At 51.1% G+C, this 15,859-nt stretch overlaps 1 protein-coding gene across 2 annotated transcripts in view; it reads left to right on the top strand.

The window, feature by feature from the left end:
* Positions 1-15,859, top strand: part of OSBPL2 (oxysterol binding protein like 2) — a 58,416-nt gene that overhangs the window by 25,015 nt on the left and 17,542 nt on the right. For both annotated transcript variants that reach the window (XM_008011911.3, XM_008011927.3), the window contains 3 exons: positions 938-1,013; positions 9,628-9,762; positions 10,815-10,912. In XM_008011911.3, the coding sequence (XP_008010102.2) occupies positions 938-1,013; positions 9,628-9,762; positions 10,815-10,912 (309 nt within the window). The remainder of the gene's footprint in view (positions 1-937; positions 1,014-9,627; positions 9,763-10,814; positions 10,913-15,859) is intronic.

Genomic DNA, 15,859 nt, shown 5'->3' with positions numbered 1-15,859 from the left:
TGTGGCATTCCCGGGGCATAGCTCAGGAGCAGAGCAGGCAAAAGCGTGTGCTTTCATCACTCCAGAGGTCAGAGTGTTGGTGTCAAGGTTCTGCTGGGTGCGAGGCAAAACATCCCTCAAAGCAGCTTCCATGAAATGGGAGTTCAGCGGGAGAGCCCTGGGGTGTCCCTGGAGGGCTGTGAGCAGCAGGGAGCCCTGGGCCCCGACTCTGCAGCACCTTCTTTGCACCCTGCTCTGTGGTGTCCTGTGTGGGTTTGGCACGCCTCTCCCCAAATCCAAGTTTATGTCTCCATTCAGGCACTCCCCTCCTAGATGGAGACAGTGTCTCATTCCAGCTCCACGTTCCTGGCAGGGAGTCCAGGGCCCCGGGTCAGTGGTCCCCAGGTCGATCAGCGGTGAGCAGTGGTGGGGGTGAGGGTCTCCTGGTGCAAGCGTGATGGCGTGGGCTCCCCCTTGCAGCCGACTGGAAGATTACCTAGAAAGAAATGCTCCTCAGGAAGGCAAACACGAATCTAAAGGACTGAAAAGCTTTTAGTTCGGGTCACTCTTGGTGCCCTCATGGCCTGACCTCTGCCTATGGTCTGGCTGCTGCCCCAAGGACCCACCAGGAGCCCCCAGAAGGCTGTGAACTGTGCAGGCAGAGGGACTCCCTGCTGCTGCCCTGTCTCCCAGCTCTGGGAGGAAACGGCCACTGCGGGGCCAAGACTGCAGAGCCAGCCGTCTTTGTTGTCATGACCATTCCTGGGAGGCGCTGGGAACATGGGTGTGGAAGGCCTCCGCAGCAGCCATATCCGTGTGTCCCTAGGCATGCCAGAATGCAGAAATGCCAATGTTTAAGTGTCAGAATTAAAGAGAAATGGTCATTGAGTGCAGCCACCTTGAGTGGTCGGAGTCCTGTGTTGAATTCACCCACACGCACCCCTTTCGTGCCCCACAGGACGTCACTGCCGGCTCCCATGTTCAGCAGAAGCGACTTCAGCGTGTGGACCATTCTAAAGAAGTGTGTCGGCCTGGTGAGTCCGGGGGCCCATGCTCACGCGTGGGGCTGCACCACTGACTCCTGGGAAGGTATTGCAGTGCTAGTGATTTAAGAAAATGCGCTCTTGCCGGGCACATGCCTGTAATCCCAGCACTTTGGGAAGCTGAGGTGGGTGGATCACCTGAGGTCGGGAGTTTAAGACTGGCCTGGCCAACATGGAGAAACCTCGTCTCTACCAAAAATACAAAATTAGCCGAGCATGGTGGTGCATGCCTGTCATCCCATTTACTTGGGGGGCTGAGGCAGGAGAATTGCTTGAACCTGAGAGGTGGAGGTTACAGTGAGCCGAGATTACACCATTGTACTCCAGGCTGAGTGACAAGAGTGAGATTCCGTCTCAAAAAAAAAAAAAGAAAGAAAAAATGCACTCATGTTTATAAACAGCATGAGATTAAGACAGTAAAACAGGCAAAGAACAAGCACATCGGGGGAAGAGGCGTTCTGTAGGTGAGATGGGACATAAGAACCATCCTGCAGGTACCCGTCCAACCCTGTGTGCTGTGTGAGCTGGGTGGGGCTTCCGTGGCACCCTCCACGGCCACATGCTGTGTCCTGTGTGAGGTGGGTGGGGCTTCCGTGGCACCCTCCACGGCTACATGTTGAGCTGCAGGACGGGCGTCAGCCTTTGTCAGGGGCTCAGGGTTTGGGACAGAAAAACTAGCTGGGTAATGAGGGCCCAGAAGTTATAGACTTTCCCTTTCATGATCTTTCCTGACTGTGAGAACAAGCTGTGCCTCACGGGGGCGGGGAGTGTCCTGCACCTTCTGTACCTTACTGGGTCCTGGGCCAGCGCTCAATGGCTGAAAACTCAAATGGCCTGGGGATACTCGACGTCACTCTTGCTCAGACCATGTCTTCTAGTGCCGGTGATTTTTTGCCCTTATGTTTTAGTCCTTTTTTTTCCAGAGAGAACTTCATTTTTTCTCAACTTTTTATTTTGAAATAATTTTAGACCTAAGGAAAATCACAAAATAGCACAGAGCATTCCTGTAAACCCACCACCCAGCTCCCCTGATGCTGGCATCTCTCGGAGTAACCATAGGTCAGTGACCGAAGCAAGAAATGCATCTTAGCTCCACATGTCACTTGTATTTCCTCAGTGTCCCCAACGTCCTTTCATGTCCCAGGACCCTCATGGCATTTGGGCTTCTCCACTTGGTGACAGCTGCTCTGGTCTGTTACTTAGTGGACTTTTCCTTAATTTGAGTTTGTCTGATGTTTTCTTCTTAGAATGAGGTTCTGTGTTTTTGGCACACACAGAAGTGAGGTACCCTTGCCAGGGCCTGATCTGAGGGGCTCTGTGATATCGATGTGTCTTGTTAGGGGGACTGTTAACCTGATCACTTGGTTAACCTGATCAAGTGTCTCCACTGCAGAGTTGCTGCGTTTCTCTTTGTAATCAGTGTTTTGGGGGAGACACTTGGATTCCGCTTGCTAATTGTGGCATCCATTGGTGGGTTTTATTGAAATCATTCTAATGGGGATTTTCTATTCTCATTCTGTCTTCTACCTTTATTAATTGGAATTGTTCTGTAAAGGAGAGCTGTCCCTTCTCCCCTAATTATATATTTATTCAGTTATTTATTTGTATTAGTATGGACTCATGAGCATGTATTTTCTGTGAGTTGAATTCCAGTATAGTCCTTATTTACGTAATTGCTCAAATTGTTCTACCTTTGGCATTGAGAGTTCTTCCAGGTTAGTTTTCCCGCTTCTGCTGAACCCCCATCCTTTTCTGAACACTTATTTCAGGCACTAAAGGATACTCTAGTTCAGCTTATATTTTCCCTGCCTTAACCCTGGAATCAGCCACTTCCCCAGGGAGCCCATTCACTGGGTAATGGTGTTTAGAAACCACGACCCAGTGCTGGGTGAGCTCATTGCTGCTGAGGTATCATTGCCTGCAGGCCCTCTCAGCAGATGGCGCTGGAAAATACGAGTGTGCTAATGCTCATGCATACACATCTGTATTTCTGTATATATCTGTATGTTTCTTTTAAAATAAACCATTTGAGATTTTTTTTCTCCTTCAGCAGTGTTTTTTGTACATTTTTGACTATGTGGCTAATTCAGGTCTTGACAAAAATATCTGTCTTGGTATAGATGATGAAAGTCTTTTTGTGAACTTGACAAACCACCTAATTTTGACTCTTTTAAATTCTAAGACAGGCTGGGTGTGGTAGTAGCTCATGCCTGTAATCCTGGTGCTTTGGAAAGCTGAGGGAAGAGAATCGCTTGAGGCCAGGAGTTTGAGACCAGAGCCTGGGCAACACAGTGAGACCCCATCTCTACAAAAAATTTTTTAAATTAGCCAGGTGTGTTGGCACTTGTCTGTAGTCCGTTACTCAGGAGGCTGAGACAGGAGGATGGCTTGAGTCTGGAAGTTTGAGGTTGCAGTGAACCATGATTTCACCACTGTACTCGAGCCTACATAACAGAGGGAAACCTTGTCTCTTAAAAAAAAATAAAGATGGCCGGGCGCGGTGGCTCAAGCCTGTAATCCCAGCACTTTGGGAGGCCGAGACGGGCGGATCACGAGGTCAGGAGATCGAGACCATCCTGGCTAACACGGTGAAACCCCGTCTCTACTAAAAATACAAAAAACTAGCGGGCGAGGTGGCGGGCGTCTGTAGTCCCAGCTACTCCGGAGGCTGAGGCAGGAGAATGGCGGGAACCCGGGAGGCGGAGCTTGCAGTGAGCTGAGATCCGGCCACTGCAGTCCAGCCCGGGATACAGAGCAAGACTCCGTCTCAAAAAAAAAAAAAAAAAATAAAATAAAATAAAATAAAGATTCTAGGACCAAAAGCATCTTTTCAACAACATGAAATGATGTAAATTGCATTCCCTAGGTGAGGGTTGTGGAGGGATTGAGGTGAAAGTTGCATGTGAGCGTGTAGGACTGGCAGGCGTAGTGGAAAGGTGCTGGGAGGGGCCTTGCAGGGTGGCTCCACCCCTCACACTTCACTTCGAAACACTCCCCTCTGGAGGTTTTGGTGGCACTCCTCTCTTTTTACTACTACTCAGCTTGTATTGAAAAAACACAAGCACACTTGGCAGCATGGACAGTCCCAACACAGACGGACGTGGACAGACAGTGGTGAGCCCATGTCCCCATAGCTGGATCTGCAGTGATTGGCTGTGGCTCTTTCTGGATCTGTACTGATTGGCTGTGGCTCATTCTGGATCCGCAGTGATTGGCTGTGGCTCATTCTGTTTGGTCCACACCCCCCTGCTTCTCTCCTCCCTCATATTTTAATTCCAGACATCTTTTTGTTTGTAAATATTTCTTACATATATTTAAAGGATAAGGATTCTTTTTTAATGTAACTATGATATTATACTTTAGAAAATAACTTCAGAAAGTTATTTAATATCATCAGATACTCGCTCTGTGTTCAAATGTCCAGTGGTCTCACGTGTTGCTGTCCTGTGTGGACCTTGTTTGTGTCCCTCTGTCAGGAAGCCTTTTTGTTGCTCTTTCTCTGAATTTAAAAGCTGTGGGCAGGTCAGGCGTGCGGCGACTCATGCCTATAATCCCTGTCAGAGGCTGAGGCAAGAGGATCGCTCCAGGCCAGGGGTTCAGAACCAGCCCGGGCAACAAAGTGAGATCCCATCTCTACAAAAAATAATTAGCCGGGCATGGTGGTCCATGCCCAGGCTCCCAGCTACTCGGGTGGCTGATACAGGAGGATCGCTTGAGCCTGAGAGGTTGAGGCTGCAGTGACCAGTGATCACATTACTGTGCCCCAGCCCGGGTGGCAGAGCGAGACCCTGTCTCTAACAAAAACAGCTGTGAGCACTCAGAGCCTGGGTCCATTAACTCCGGAGGAGATGCTAGTTGCAGCTGTGCCAACGTGATCACCCTTTATTGATTGCCAGGGATATTTCTGTGGTGAGAGGTTCCCCTTCCTTTGCTGTAAATGCAGTTTATGTAAGAAAGTCAGGACCAGTGAACGATTCTTCCTCCTTATTGAAGTTTTCACATAATGTGTTCTTTCACTGGCATCATCCAGTGCGACTCATGTAACCAGCTAGTTTGTCTTTTGTTTACCTCCTAGCATTTAACTTATTGATGTCTTCCAGTCTACAAATTGTTCCATCTTTGGTCAGTGAGAGTCTATTCAAGGTGGCCTGGAGTCCTTTACAAAAGGAGCTTCAGGCCTCTCCTGTGCATTTACTGTCTGGGGTGTGGAATCAGCTACTTGTCCAGGGAGAGAAGGAGAATTCAGGACCACAGCCAGGCTCTGAGGAGGCCACTGGGGTGGTCTTATCTCGAAGGCTGTTCCTACAGCTAGGAACTGTGTTTTTGTTTGTTTCGGTGATGCTTCCAATTTGGGCCAGCAGGCTCCACCTAAACTCTGCGGCCTCGTGTCTGCATCTCTTTTCTCCCTCACTGACAGTCCCAGTTTTCGGCAGCCCTGGCGAGGATAGATTTAGACCAGCACGTAGTTGTGACTCACTCACTTTGCCCCACATACCTGCAGGACCAGCTCTGCTGCTGACAGTGTCTTTGCTGAGATAGCGCATGTCTGTGGCTCCTGCAGTTGCCAGTTGTCTTTGTCCTCAGGGCATATCTCAAATGCCTGCTTTTTTTTTTTTGAGAAGGAGTCTTGCTCTGTCACCCAGGCTGGAGTGCAGTGGTGTGATCTCAGCTCGCTGCAACCTCTGCCTCCTGGGTTCAAGTGATTCTCCTGCCTCAGCCTCCCGAGTAGCTGGGACTACAGGCGCCCACCACCATGCCTGGCTAATTTTTTTTTTTTTTTGTATTTTTAGTAGAGACGGGGTTTCACCTTATTGGCCAGGCTGGTCTCGAACTCCTGACCTTGTGATCCACCCACCTTGGCCTCCCAAAGTGTTGGGATTACGAGCGTGAGCCAACTGCGCCTGGCCAAGTGCCTGCATTTCCAAACCACCTGGGTGCTGCTTCTCTGGGTGATTGTGCCACCAAGGGAATGATGTAAGTTCATTCGTTTCATTTTTGATATTGATAGATGACTTTTTTTTTTTTTGAGATGGTGTCTTGCTCTGTTGCCCAGGCTGGAGTACAAAGGCACAATCTCACCTCATTGCAAGCTCCGCCTCCCGGGTTCATGCCATTCTCCTGCCTCAGCCTCCCGAGTAGCTGGGACTACAGGTGCCCGCCACCACGCCCGGCTAATTTTTATATTTTTGGTAGAGACGGGGTTTCACCGTATTAGCCAGGATGGTCTCGAACTTCTGACCTTGTGATCCACCCGCCTCGGCCTCCCAAAGTGCTGGGATTACAGGCATGAGCCACTGCACCAGCCCGAGAGATGACTTTTTAAAATTTAATTTTCTTTTTTTTTTTTTTTTGAGACGGTGTCTCGCTCTGTCCCCCAGGCTGGAGTGCAGTGGCCGGATCTCAGCTCACTGCAAGCTCTGCCTCCCGGGTTTACGCCATTCTCCTGCCTCAGCCTCCCGAGTAGCTGGGACTACAGGCGCCCGCCACCTCGCCTGGCTAGTTTTTTGTATTTTTAGTAGACACGGGGTTTCACCGTGTTAGCCAGGATGGTCTCGATCTCCTGACCTCATGATCCACCTGTCTCGGCCTCCCAAAATGCTGGGATTACAGGCTTGAGCCACTGCGCCCGGCCTAATTTTCTTTTTAAATTATGGGTCCTGCGTCAAATTTATCACGTAAGGTGTATTCCAGGAGGGTCGGGTTCCTGTCCCTGTGCCCTCCTGGTGCTCTCTGCTTTCCCCACAGGTGACCAGGAGCCACGTTTAGGGCACATCTTTCATGCATCACACAGCTGGTTCTGTGTGTATCTTCTCCCCACTTCTTTATGTAAATGAGAGACTTTCTCCACCTTTTAAAATTCGGTGGTATATCTATAGCAATATGCAGTGACTTCTTAATTAATTAATTAATTATTTCTTTTTAGAGACTGAGTCTTGCTTTGTCACCCAGGCTGGAGTGCAGTGGGAGGATCATGGCTCACTGTAACTTCAATTTCCTGGGCTTAAGTGAACCTCCTACATGAGCCTCTGGAGTAGCTGGGACTACAGGCACCCAACACTATGCCCAGCTACTTTAAAAAAAATTTTTGGCAGTGGCTCACGCCTGTAATCCCAGCACTTTAGGAGGCCGAGGCAGGCAGATCATGAAGTCAGGAGTTCGAGACCAGCCTGGCCAACATAGTAAAACCCCGTCTCTACTAAAAATGCAAAAAATTAGCTGGGTATAGCACTGCATGCCTGTAATCCCAGCTACTCGGGAGGCTGAGGCAGGAGAATCTCTTGAACCCAGGAGGCAGAGAGGTTGCAGTGAACTGAGATCGCGCCATTGCACTGCTGCCCAGGTGACAGTGCGAGACTCCAACTCAAAAAAAATTTTTTCTTTTTTGTAGAGACAGGGTCTCACTTTGTTGCCCAGGCTGGTCTTAAACTCCTGGCCTCAAGTGGTCCTCCCCGCCTTGGCCTCCAAAAGTGTTGGGATTACAGGCATGAGCCATCTCGCTTAGCTGACTTCTTAATCTTTTAATGGCATGGCGCTCCCTCACATGGCTGCCCCCTAGCTCATTGGACTGGTGCTCTGTTGTTGGACATACGGGTCATTTTTGGTCTTTCATGGATCCAGTCGTGCTGCAGCAGAGAGCCCTGCGTGTGTTTGGCTGAGGCTCTGGGGGGTAAAGAGCCCTGCGTGTGTTTGGCCGAGGCTCTGGGGGGTAAAGAGCCCTGCGTGTGTTTGGCCGAGGCTCTGGGGGGTAAAGAGCCCTGCGTGTGTTTGGCCGAGGCTCTGGGGGTCAAGAGCCCTGTGTGTAGGTTCCTAGAAGTGGGGCTGCTCAGTCAGGGGCAGATACCCGTAGAGTTTGCCGGAAGCGGCCCAGTCCTCTCTGTGGGGCTGCGTCACTCTGCATTTCCACAGCAGCCGGGGGGCTTTCTCCAGGTGGGAGCTGCACGCAGTTGTGATACCATCTCTCCTGACCTGAGCAAGGCAGCATCTCCCCAGTGCTCAGGGCCGCCGGCCGCACTTCCTTCCCGGCCTCCCTGGCCCCATCTCTGGCCGCTGTGGACTGTGGCTTCTTCTAGTTTACCAGGTGTTTAGAGCATGGGAGGGCTGTTGACCCTGGTCTGGAATGTAAATTGCAAATGCTCCTCCATCTGTCTGCTTTTCTGCTCATTCTTTCGGGGCTTCTTTCTTTCTCTCCCACGTGCTCCTGCAGTGCTGAGCTCTGATCATGAGGGTCACATCTCTTCCTGCTTTCCTCAGCAGCCACATTCCCTTGTGCAGTCTTGGCCACACTCACGTGCTGGGGCTGCCTCAGTTGGAATCCAGTTCTAGCCCCTCCTAAGCCCACAGTCCCTGTGTGTCCGGTGCCATCTGGGGCCTGCTCGCCCCTGCAGCAGCCTGAGCTGCAGGCTCTGTGCGTCTGCCCTGTACTCTCAGCCTTGGTCCCTGCACTTGTCTTTGACCCAGCGTCTGAGCAGAGCCCCCCTCCCAGCACAGATGCTGAGTTTTGGGAACTTGGGTCCTCTCCTTATCCCTCTCGCTCTGCCTCTGCTTTGGCCACCCCAGACCCTGCTCCTTCCTGAAGAGCCTGCCCTGAGGTACACAGCTATGCTTTCCTGGAATGCATGCTGCCCAGCTGTTGGGATCCCTTTCCTAGAAGCCCAGCAGGAAGAGTGGCCCCTGTGGGCACTTGTCCCCTTGGCACCTTCCCAGCTTCCACCACTAAGCCATGCACCTGCTCTGTGCTGCCCAGGGCCTGGGAGCAAACACCTGAGGCACCTTTGCCAACTTGGAAGGCCTTAGGGGAAAGCTGCATGGAGCCACGTTATAGGAGACCTCATTTGCCAGGTTCAGGCATGTCCGTGGCATCCTGGAGGGGATGGGAAGCCAGGGACTATTTTTAATGGCGCGGGTGGCTCTACTTTGGGACACTACTTTGTTTTTTGTTTGTTTGTTTGTTTTTGAGACAGAGTCTGGCTCTGTCTCCCAGGCTGGAGTGTAATAGCACAATCTCGGCTCACTGCAACCTTCACCTCCTGGGTTCAAGCGATTTTCCTGCCTCAGCCTCCCGAGTAGCTGGGATTACAGGTGTGCACCATCATGCCCGGCTAATTTTTGTAATTTTAGCATAAACGGGGTTTCACCATGTTGGCCAGGCTGGTGTTGAACTCCTGACCTCAAGGGATCTGCCCACTTCGGCCTCCCAGGATGCTCATATTATAGGCCTGAGCCACCGTGCCCAGCCTGGGCCACTACTCTGGAAGTGGGGTGGAGAAGATGTGGAGTCGGGGAGGGGGCGTGGGTGGGCCCAGGAGCCCCTGTGGCAGTCTGTGTGTCGGGAATGGGGCAGTGGGCTGGGGAGGCAGAGAGGATTCAGGGTGTCACGCCAAAGACCTCTGCAGCCTCAGCGCAGATTGTGAGTTAGGTCTGATGGCAGCGAGGCTCACGGGCAGGGCTGATGGGGCAGGGAGTGGCTCACCCATTGGGGGTTTGAAGATCCGGTTCAACCCCAGAGTCTGCGGCTCCATAAAGGAATGCTCAGAGCAGGGGCATGGAGCAGCCCCGCGGTGTCAGGAAGGCAGCAGTAACCAGCGGGTCTTCCCCATCTTTTCAGGAGCTGTCCAAGATCACGATGCCAATCGCCTTCAACGAGCCTCTGAGCTTCCTGCAGCGGATCACAGAGTACATGGAGCATGTGTACCTTATCCACAGGGCCTCCTGCCAGCCCCAGCCCCTGGAGAGGATGCAGGTGGGTCTTAGGAGTGCCAGGCGGGAGTTTGTCACGAAAGTGACACCCCTTGAATGTCTGGCCACACAGTTTTGGGGCCCCGGGCATCTGTGAGAAGGGCTAGCACAGCTCCCCCCAGTGTTCAGTGCCATCCTGCCTGGCAGCCGTGGCATTTGTCCAGGTATGTGATGACAGAACTTGCAGGAAATGCCATTGAGCTCTCAGTGGCCCCAAGAGCTCCCTGCTGCCGCCTCCCGCCGGGAGTCTCCGCCTCTTGGAACGGAAGGTGGTGGCGGGCTTTGCCCTCAGGCTCCTCTGGGGTCCTGTTGTACCACCGTGCCCCGTGTGTGTGTATGTGTGTGACTGTGGGCTGGGCACGCACGGTGGCTCACGCCTGTAATCCCAATACTTCGGGAGGCTGAGCGGATGAATCGCTTCTGGAGGTTGAGACCAGCCTAGGCAACACAGTGAGACCACATCTCTACAAAATTTTTTTTTTAATTTAGGCAGGTGCAGTGGTGCATGCCTGCAATGCCAGCTACTTGGGAGGCTGATGAGAGAGGATCACTTGTGCCCGGGGGCTAGAGGCTACAGTGAGCTATGATGACGCCACTGCACTCCAGCCTGGGTGATGGAGTGAGACCCTGTGTCTAAAAAATAACAAAATACAAGTGTGTGACTGTGGGTGCACATAGTGCGTGTCCCTGTGCGCGTGTGTGCGCATGCCTCTGTGAATGCATGCTTGGGGTGTGCGTGTTGAGTGTGTGGCCTTGTGTGTGCATGTGAGACAGAGTGACTGACATTGTTGCAGCGTCTGCCAGGAAGGGCCCGGCCCTGGGGGTGGAAGGCAGCACCCAGTTCCTTCTTTCTGTGCTGTCGACGGAGTGGCGGGTGATGAAGGGCGTTCCCTGGAAGTCCTATAATCTCAGACACACTGCTTGGAGAAAATTGAAAAATCACACGGAACAAATAGTGACAGAAACCAGGTGCCCACTGCCCGCCACGAGAGGCCGTCTTCTCCGGCGCATTTCCTAACTGAAGCTGTTCCTGCCCGTCCTGTGGATTATTTACAGTCTGTGGCTGCTTTTGCTGTTTCGGCCGTGGCTTCCCAGTGGGAGAGGACCGGCAAACCATTTAATCCACTCTTGGGAGAAACGTATGAATTAATCAGGTAAGGGAAAAAGGCCCATCATAAATATCTTGTAAATGGAATTCCTTGGATGACAGATGAGTTTGATTCTTTCACTAGCACTGATTCCACTGCTCTGAGAATAAACTGTTTGAATTAAGAGCTCACTAAAGCGTTTGGATGCTGTAGGCGAGATGTTTCACACACATGGGGTGTTGTGCTAACAGTGCCACGGTGTCTGAGTGAGTGTAAAGCATTGACAATGAGATATTTTAGTGTGTTCGACTCAAGCATGGAGACAGCGTGTACCGTAGACGCTTCCGTGTGTGTGCAACATCTGTGAAATGTGTAGGATTGTTGTGAGCTTCACCGAAAATGGAAATAGGTACTAATGAGCAAAGCTAGGCTGTTTTACCAAAGTATTCAGTGAATGCTATTGAAAAAGCAGGTAAATCCAGAGACAGGAATGATTGCAAAGAGGAGTTTCACTCCAAGGCCACGTTGGCCACCACACAGCCTCCCCAGAGTTTTAGCAAGGGTCAGACGGCCCTGGCCAAGGGAGAGTTAACTAGACCACGCCTCATCTCCAGACATCCCTGAAACTTCTTCCTATGGAACTTTCTTCTAGGCAGCATTGCTGTCCCTTCCTAGAGTCCCCTCAGCTTCCCTCCTGTCTCTGGTGGCCCTCACCTTACAGACCTGAGACTGACTCCAAGTCCCGGAACTCTGACCCCAGAGGTCCAGCCAGGCCCCATATCACGTTGTCTGCGGCTGGGCCTCTGGAAGGACTGGTTGGGGTTCTCTTCACCCACCTGGTTGCCCTGGGGACTGCTGTGGTTATTCACAGAATCATCCTGGGATTCTGCCCCAGTGACAGTGCCTACCCAAACCAACAAAGGAAGTCAGAAGCAGGCCAGACCGCAGCATGAGTGTGGCAGTGTGGTAATTCCTCAGCCATCAAGCAGCCTGGCTGGGGCTCCGGGTGGCTGTGGATGAGAGAATAGATGTGTGTGGCTTCTTTCAGGGCCGTTTGGTGATGTCTAAAATGATTTTTATTCCACTGCCTGTGGACCCCCTCATTCTCTTGTAGATGCATGCAGGTGCCCACGGGCAGATGTGTAGGGAGAGTCAGCGGAGCACAGTTGAGCCCCTGTCTCTGTGACAGGGCTAAGCTATGGTACTGAAGGAGGGAGGGGCAGGGCACTCTCAGCTGCACCCTTCACTCCTCCGACTGTCTGGTAGCCCAGCACACAGAGCTCGCTCTGCCTGCCTGGGGAGAAGGAGCTTGCTGGTGGGACGCCCTTCACTCCTCCGACTGTGAAGGTAGCCCAGCACACAGAGCTCGCTCCACCTGCCCGGGGAGAAGGAGCTTGCTGGAGGGGCGTGGGTGTTTATCTAGACAAGCCTGCTGTGCAGAATGCAAGCTGTTTGCTACAGGCTGCTGGGCTGCACGCCTCCCTGCCCAGGAACAGAGCGCAGACGGGAGGGAAGGCAGGCTCCTTTATCATCTTGTTTTATTATTTTTCTATGAAAAAGGGAGTTGAGCCAAAACAATTAGCCTCTTATTTGGATTCTGGGTTAGTTGATATTCTGTTGGGTTATTTTATTATGAAGTCTGTTTGTTTTTTAATTATAAGAATGTGCTCTTTATAGAAAATGTGTAACATTGAGAAAGGTAGAAAAGATAAATCAGGCATAATCCCATAAAAGACAATAGCTGACTAGGCTCATGCCTATAATCCCAGCAACCTGGGAGGCCGAGGCAGGAGCATCACTCGAGCCCAGGAGTTCAAAGTTACAGTGATCGTGCCACTGCGCTCTAAGCTGGACTACAGAGCCAGACCCTGTCTCTTTAAAAAAATAAAGACAGCTGTCAGCATTTTGTTAGACTTTCTTTTGTGTGTGTTTCAAAATATGATGTTAATTTGTATCCCTTTTTATTTAACAGTATGTCATAATTTTCCTGTGATATTAAAAACTTTTTCTAAATTACAGTGTTTCATGGATTCTAAGACACATTTTTCATGTTGCACCACTTCAACATGTCAGTTTCGTACTTCTTTTTTTTTTTGAGATGGGATCTTGCTCTGTCCCCCAGGCTGAAGTGCAGTGGCATGATCATGGCTCACTGTAGCCTCAACCTCCTGGGCTAAAGTTATCTGCCCACCTCAGCCTCCCAAGTAGCTGGAACTACAGGCATGCGCCACCATGCCCAGCTAATTTTGGTATTTTCTTTTTTTTTTTTTTTTTTTTTGAGATGGAGTCTTGCTCTGTCACCCAGACTGGAGTGCAGTGGTGGGATCTCAGCTCACTGCAAGCTCCGCCTCCCGGGTTCACGCCATTCTCCTGCCTCAGCCTCCCGAGCGGCTGGGACTACAGGCGCCCGCCACCTTGCCCGGCTATTTTTTTTGTATTTTTTTAGTAGAGACGGGGTTTCACCACGTTAGCCAGAATGGTCTTGATCTCCTGACCTCGTGATCCGCCTGTCTCGGCCTCCCAAAATGCTGGGATTACAGGCTTGAGCCACCGCGCCCGGCCAATTTTGGTATTTTCAATAGAGATAGTGTTTTGCTATGTTGCCCAGGCTAGTCTTGAACTCCTGAGCTCAAGTGATCTGCCTACCTCCGCCTCCCAAAGTGCTAGGATTACAGGTGTGAGCCTCTGCACCCAGCCCAAGTCATAGTTTCATTTGCAGCACTTTTTTCTTTCTTTCATAAAATAATGGTGTGCAGTGCAATTAGTGGCATCATTGGTTCAAAGAAGTGCAGTTCCTTTGAAACTTCAGGTCACTGTATGGGACCCTTTATTGTATTTTATGTGTTATTAATGATTGAGAATTTTTTTTTTTTTTTTTTTTTTTTTTTGAGATGGAGTCTCCATCGGTTGCCCAGGCTGGAAGGCACTGGCATGATCTCAGCTCGCTGCAGCCACCGCCTGTGGGTTTAAGCAATTCTGCCTGTTCTCCGCCTCAGCTTCCCGAGTATTTGGGATTACAGGCGCATGCCACCATGCCCGGTTAATTTTCTTGTTTTCAGTAGAGACAGGGTTTCACCTTGTTGGCCAGGCTGGTGTCAAACTCCCAACCTTGGGTGATTCGCTCACCTTGGCCTCCCGAAGTGCTAGGATTACAGGCGTGAGCCACCACGCCGGGCCATAGTTGAGATTTTTATCAATAGTGAGCAAGTGGTTGTGGGATTTGGTTTGCTTCAAATGGGCTTTCTTCTGGTGTGTAAAGAGTTTAAAAGTGTGGCCAGGCGCGGTGGCTCAAGCCTGTAATCCCAGCACTTTTGGAGGCCGAGACGGGTGGATCACGAGGTCAGGAGATCGAGACCATCCTGGCTAACCCGGTGAAACCCTGTCTCTACTAAAAAAAATACAAAAATCTAGCTGGGCGAGATGGCAGGCGCCTGTAGTCCCAGCTACTCAGGAGGCTGAGGCAGGAGAATGGCGTAAACCCGGGAGGTGGAGCGTGCAGTGAGCTGAGATCCGGCCACTGCACTCCAGCCTGGGCAACAGAGCGAGACTGTCTCAAAAAAAAAAAAAAAAAAGTTTAAAAGTGTGTGCCCATGTTTATCCTAGAAGATGTGAGTGTCAGCACTGGCTGTCAGACCATTTGGGGAGGAGCTGTTGTTAGTAGTACAGGCTTTCCTGTACTTCTGTATATAAATCACTGTGCAGTTTGGAGAAGCAACATAAATGTCACAGCTTCAAACTCTAGTGTTTCTGGCTCATCCTGGCTGGGTCAGCTGCTGGTCCTTACCCACACGCTGCCCATGTGTGAATGCCAACTTTGTGTTTTTCGTCTGATTTAGAAGTTGGCTGGCACTGGGCAGCCGAGCACCTGATCTCTAGATGTCATTGCCTTTGAGCAAGCAGGATAGTTTGGACAGAGTGTGGCATGGTGACAGCAGGGTCCAGCAGGCGACTGTGGGTCTTGGCACACGCTGCAGGGAGCAGCCCTGCTTCTGCTTCTGGGAAAGGGGAGGCTGAGGCCTGGACAAGGGAAAGACTGACCATGAGAATCACTTGTGCGGGAGTCTTCTGTTCTGAATTCATGCAGAGTGTGCTTCCTTTTCTCGATATTTCTCTTGAGCCTGTTGCTGCTGCCAGCCTTCCCGTCCTCTGGTCAGCGTGCTGTGCCACTGTCGGAGGCATTCACGAGATTGGCTCTTAGAAAATGATTAAAATGTCTTGAAGAAGATAAATCAGGCTGGGCGCGGTGGCTCACGCCTGTAATCCCAGCACTTTGAGAGGCTGAGGTGGGCAGATCGCCTGAGGTTAGGAGTTCGAGACTAGCGTGGCCAATGTGGTGAAACCTTGTCTCTACTAAAAAATACAAAAAATTAGCCGGGCGTGGTGGCATGCACCTGTCCCATCTACTCAGGAGGCTGAGGCTGGAGAATCGCTTGAACCTGGAGGCAGAGGTTGCTGTGAGCCGAGATTGCGCCACTGCACTCCAGCTTGGGCAGCAGAGATTTTGAGATTCCATCTCAAAAAAAAAAGGAAAAGATAAATCAGAATAGGAAAGAAGTTCTAGATGATAGAGAAGAAGCCTTGTGAGTGAAAGGAATGCAAGCCGCATGGGCTGGGTGGAGCAGGGTGTGCCACCAGCAGCCTTCCCCAGGGGCTGCACCCGGGGCCGGAGCTCCTGCTGCACAGCCGGAAGCAAGCTACGCACCTTCTTCACGTCGACACACGCCGTCTGTCACGCGTTCACTTCCAGATCGTCCTTGCCAGTGTCTGCCATGTGCTGTGTGTCTGTGAGACCTTGGCAGTCTGTCAGGTTAGGGGCCATGGACGTGAACCAAGTCCTTTCCCAATACCCTGGATCCCTACAGATTCCTTGTTAACAGCTAAAAATACACATTCCTTTCTTAGGCAAGTATTCATTTTGTAAATTACATACCTTGGTAGTCAACCTTTTAAAATCTAATTTTTCAACTTTCCTTCCTCTGTAGTGATTGGAAATTCTGATTCCAGTTAAGTTGG

This window comes from Chlorocebus sabaeus, chromosome 2 (assembly GCF_047675955.1).
Source record: "Chlorocebus sabaeus isolate Y175 chromosome 2, mChlSab1.0.hap1, whole genome shotgun sequence".
NCBI classification, from domain to species: Eukaryota; Metazoa; Chordata; class Mammalia; order Primates; family Cercopithecidae; genus Chlorocebus; species Chlorocebus sabaeus.
This window is presented reverse-complemented; position numbering and strand designations above follow the sequence as displayed.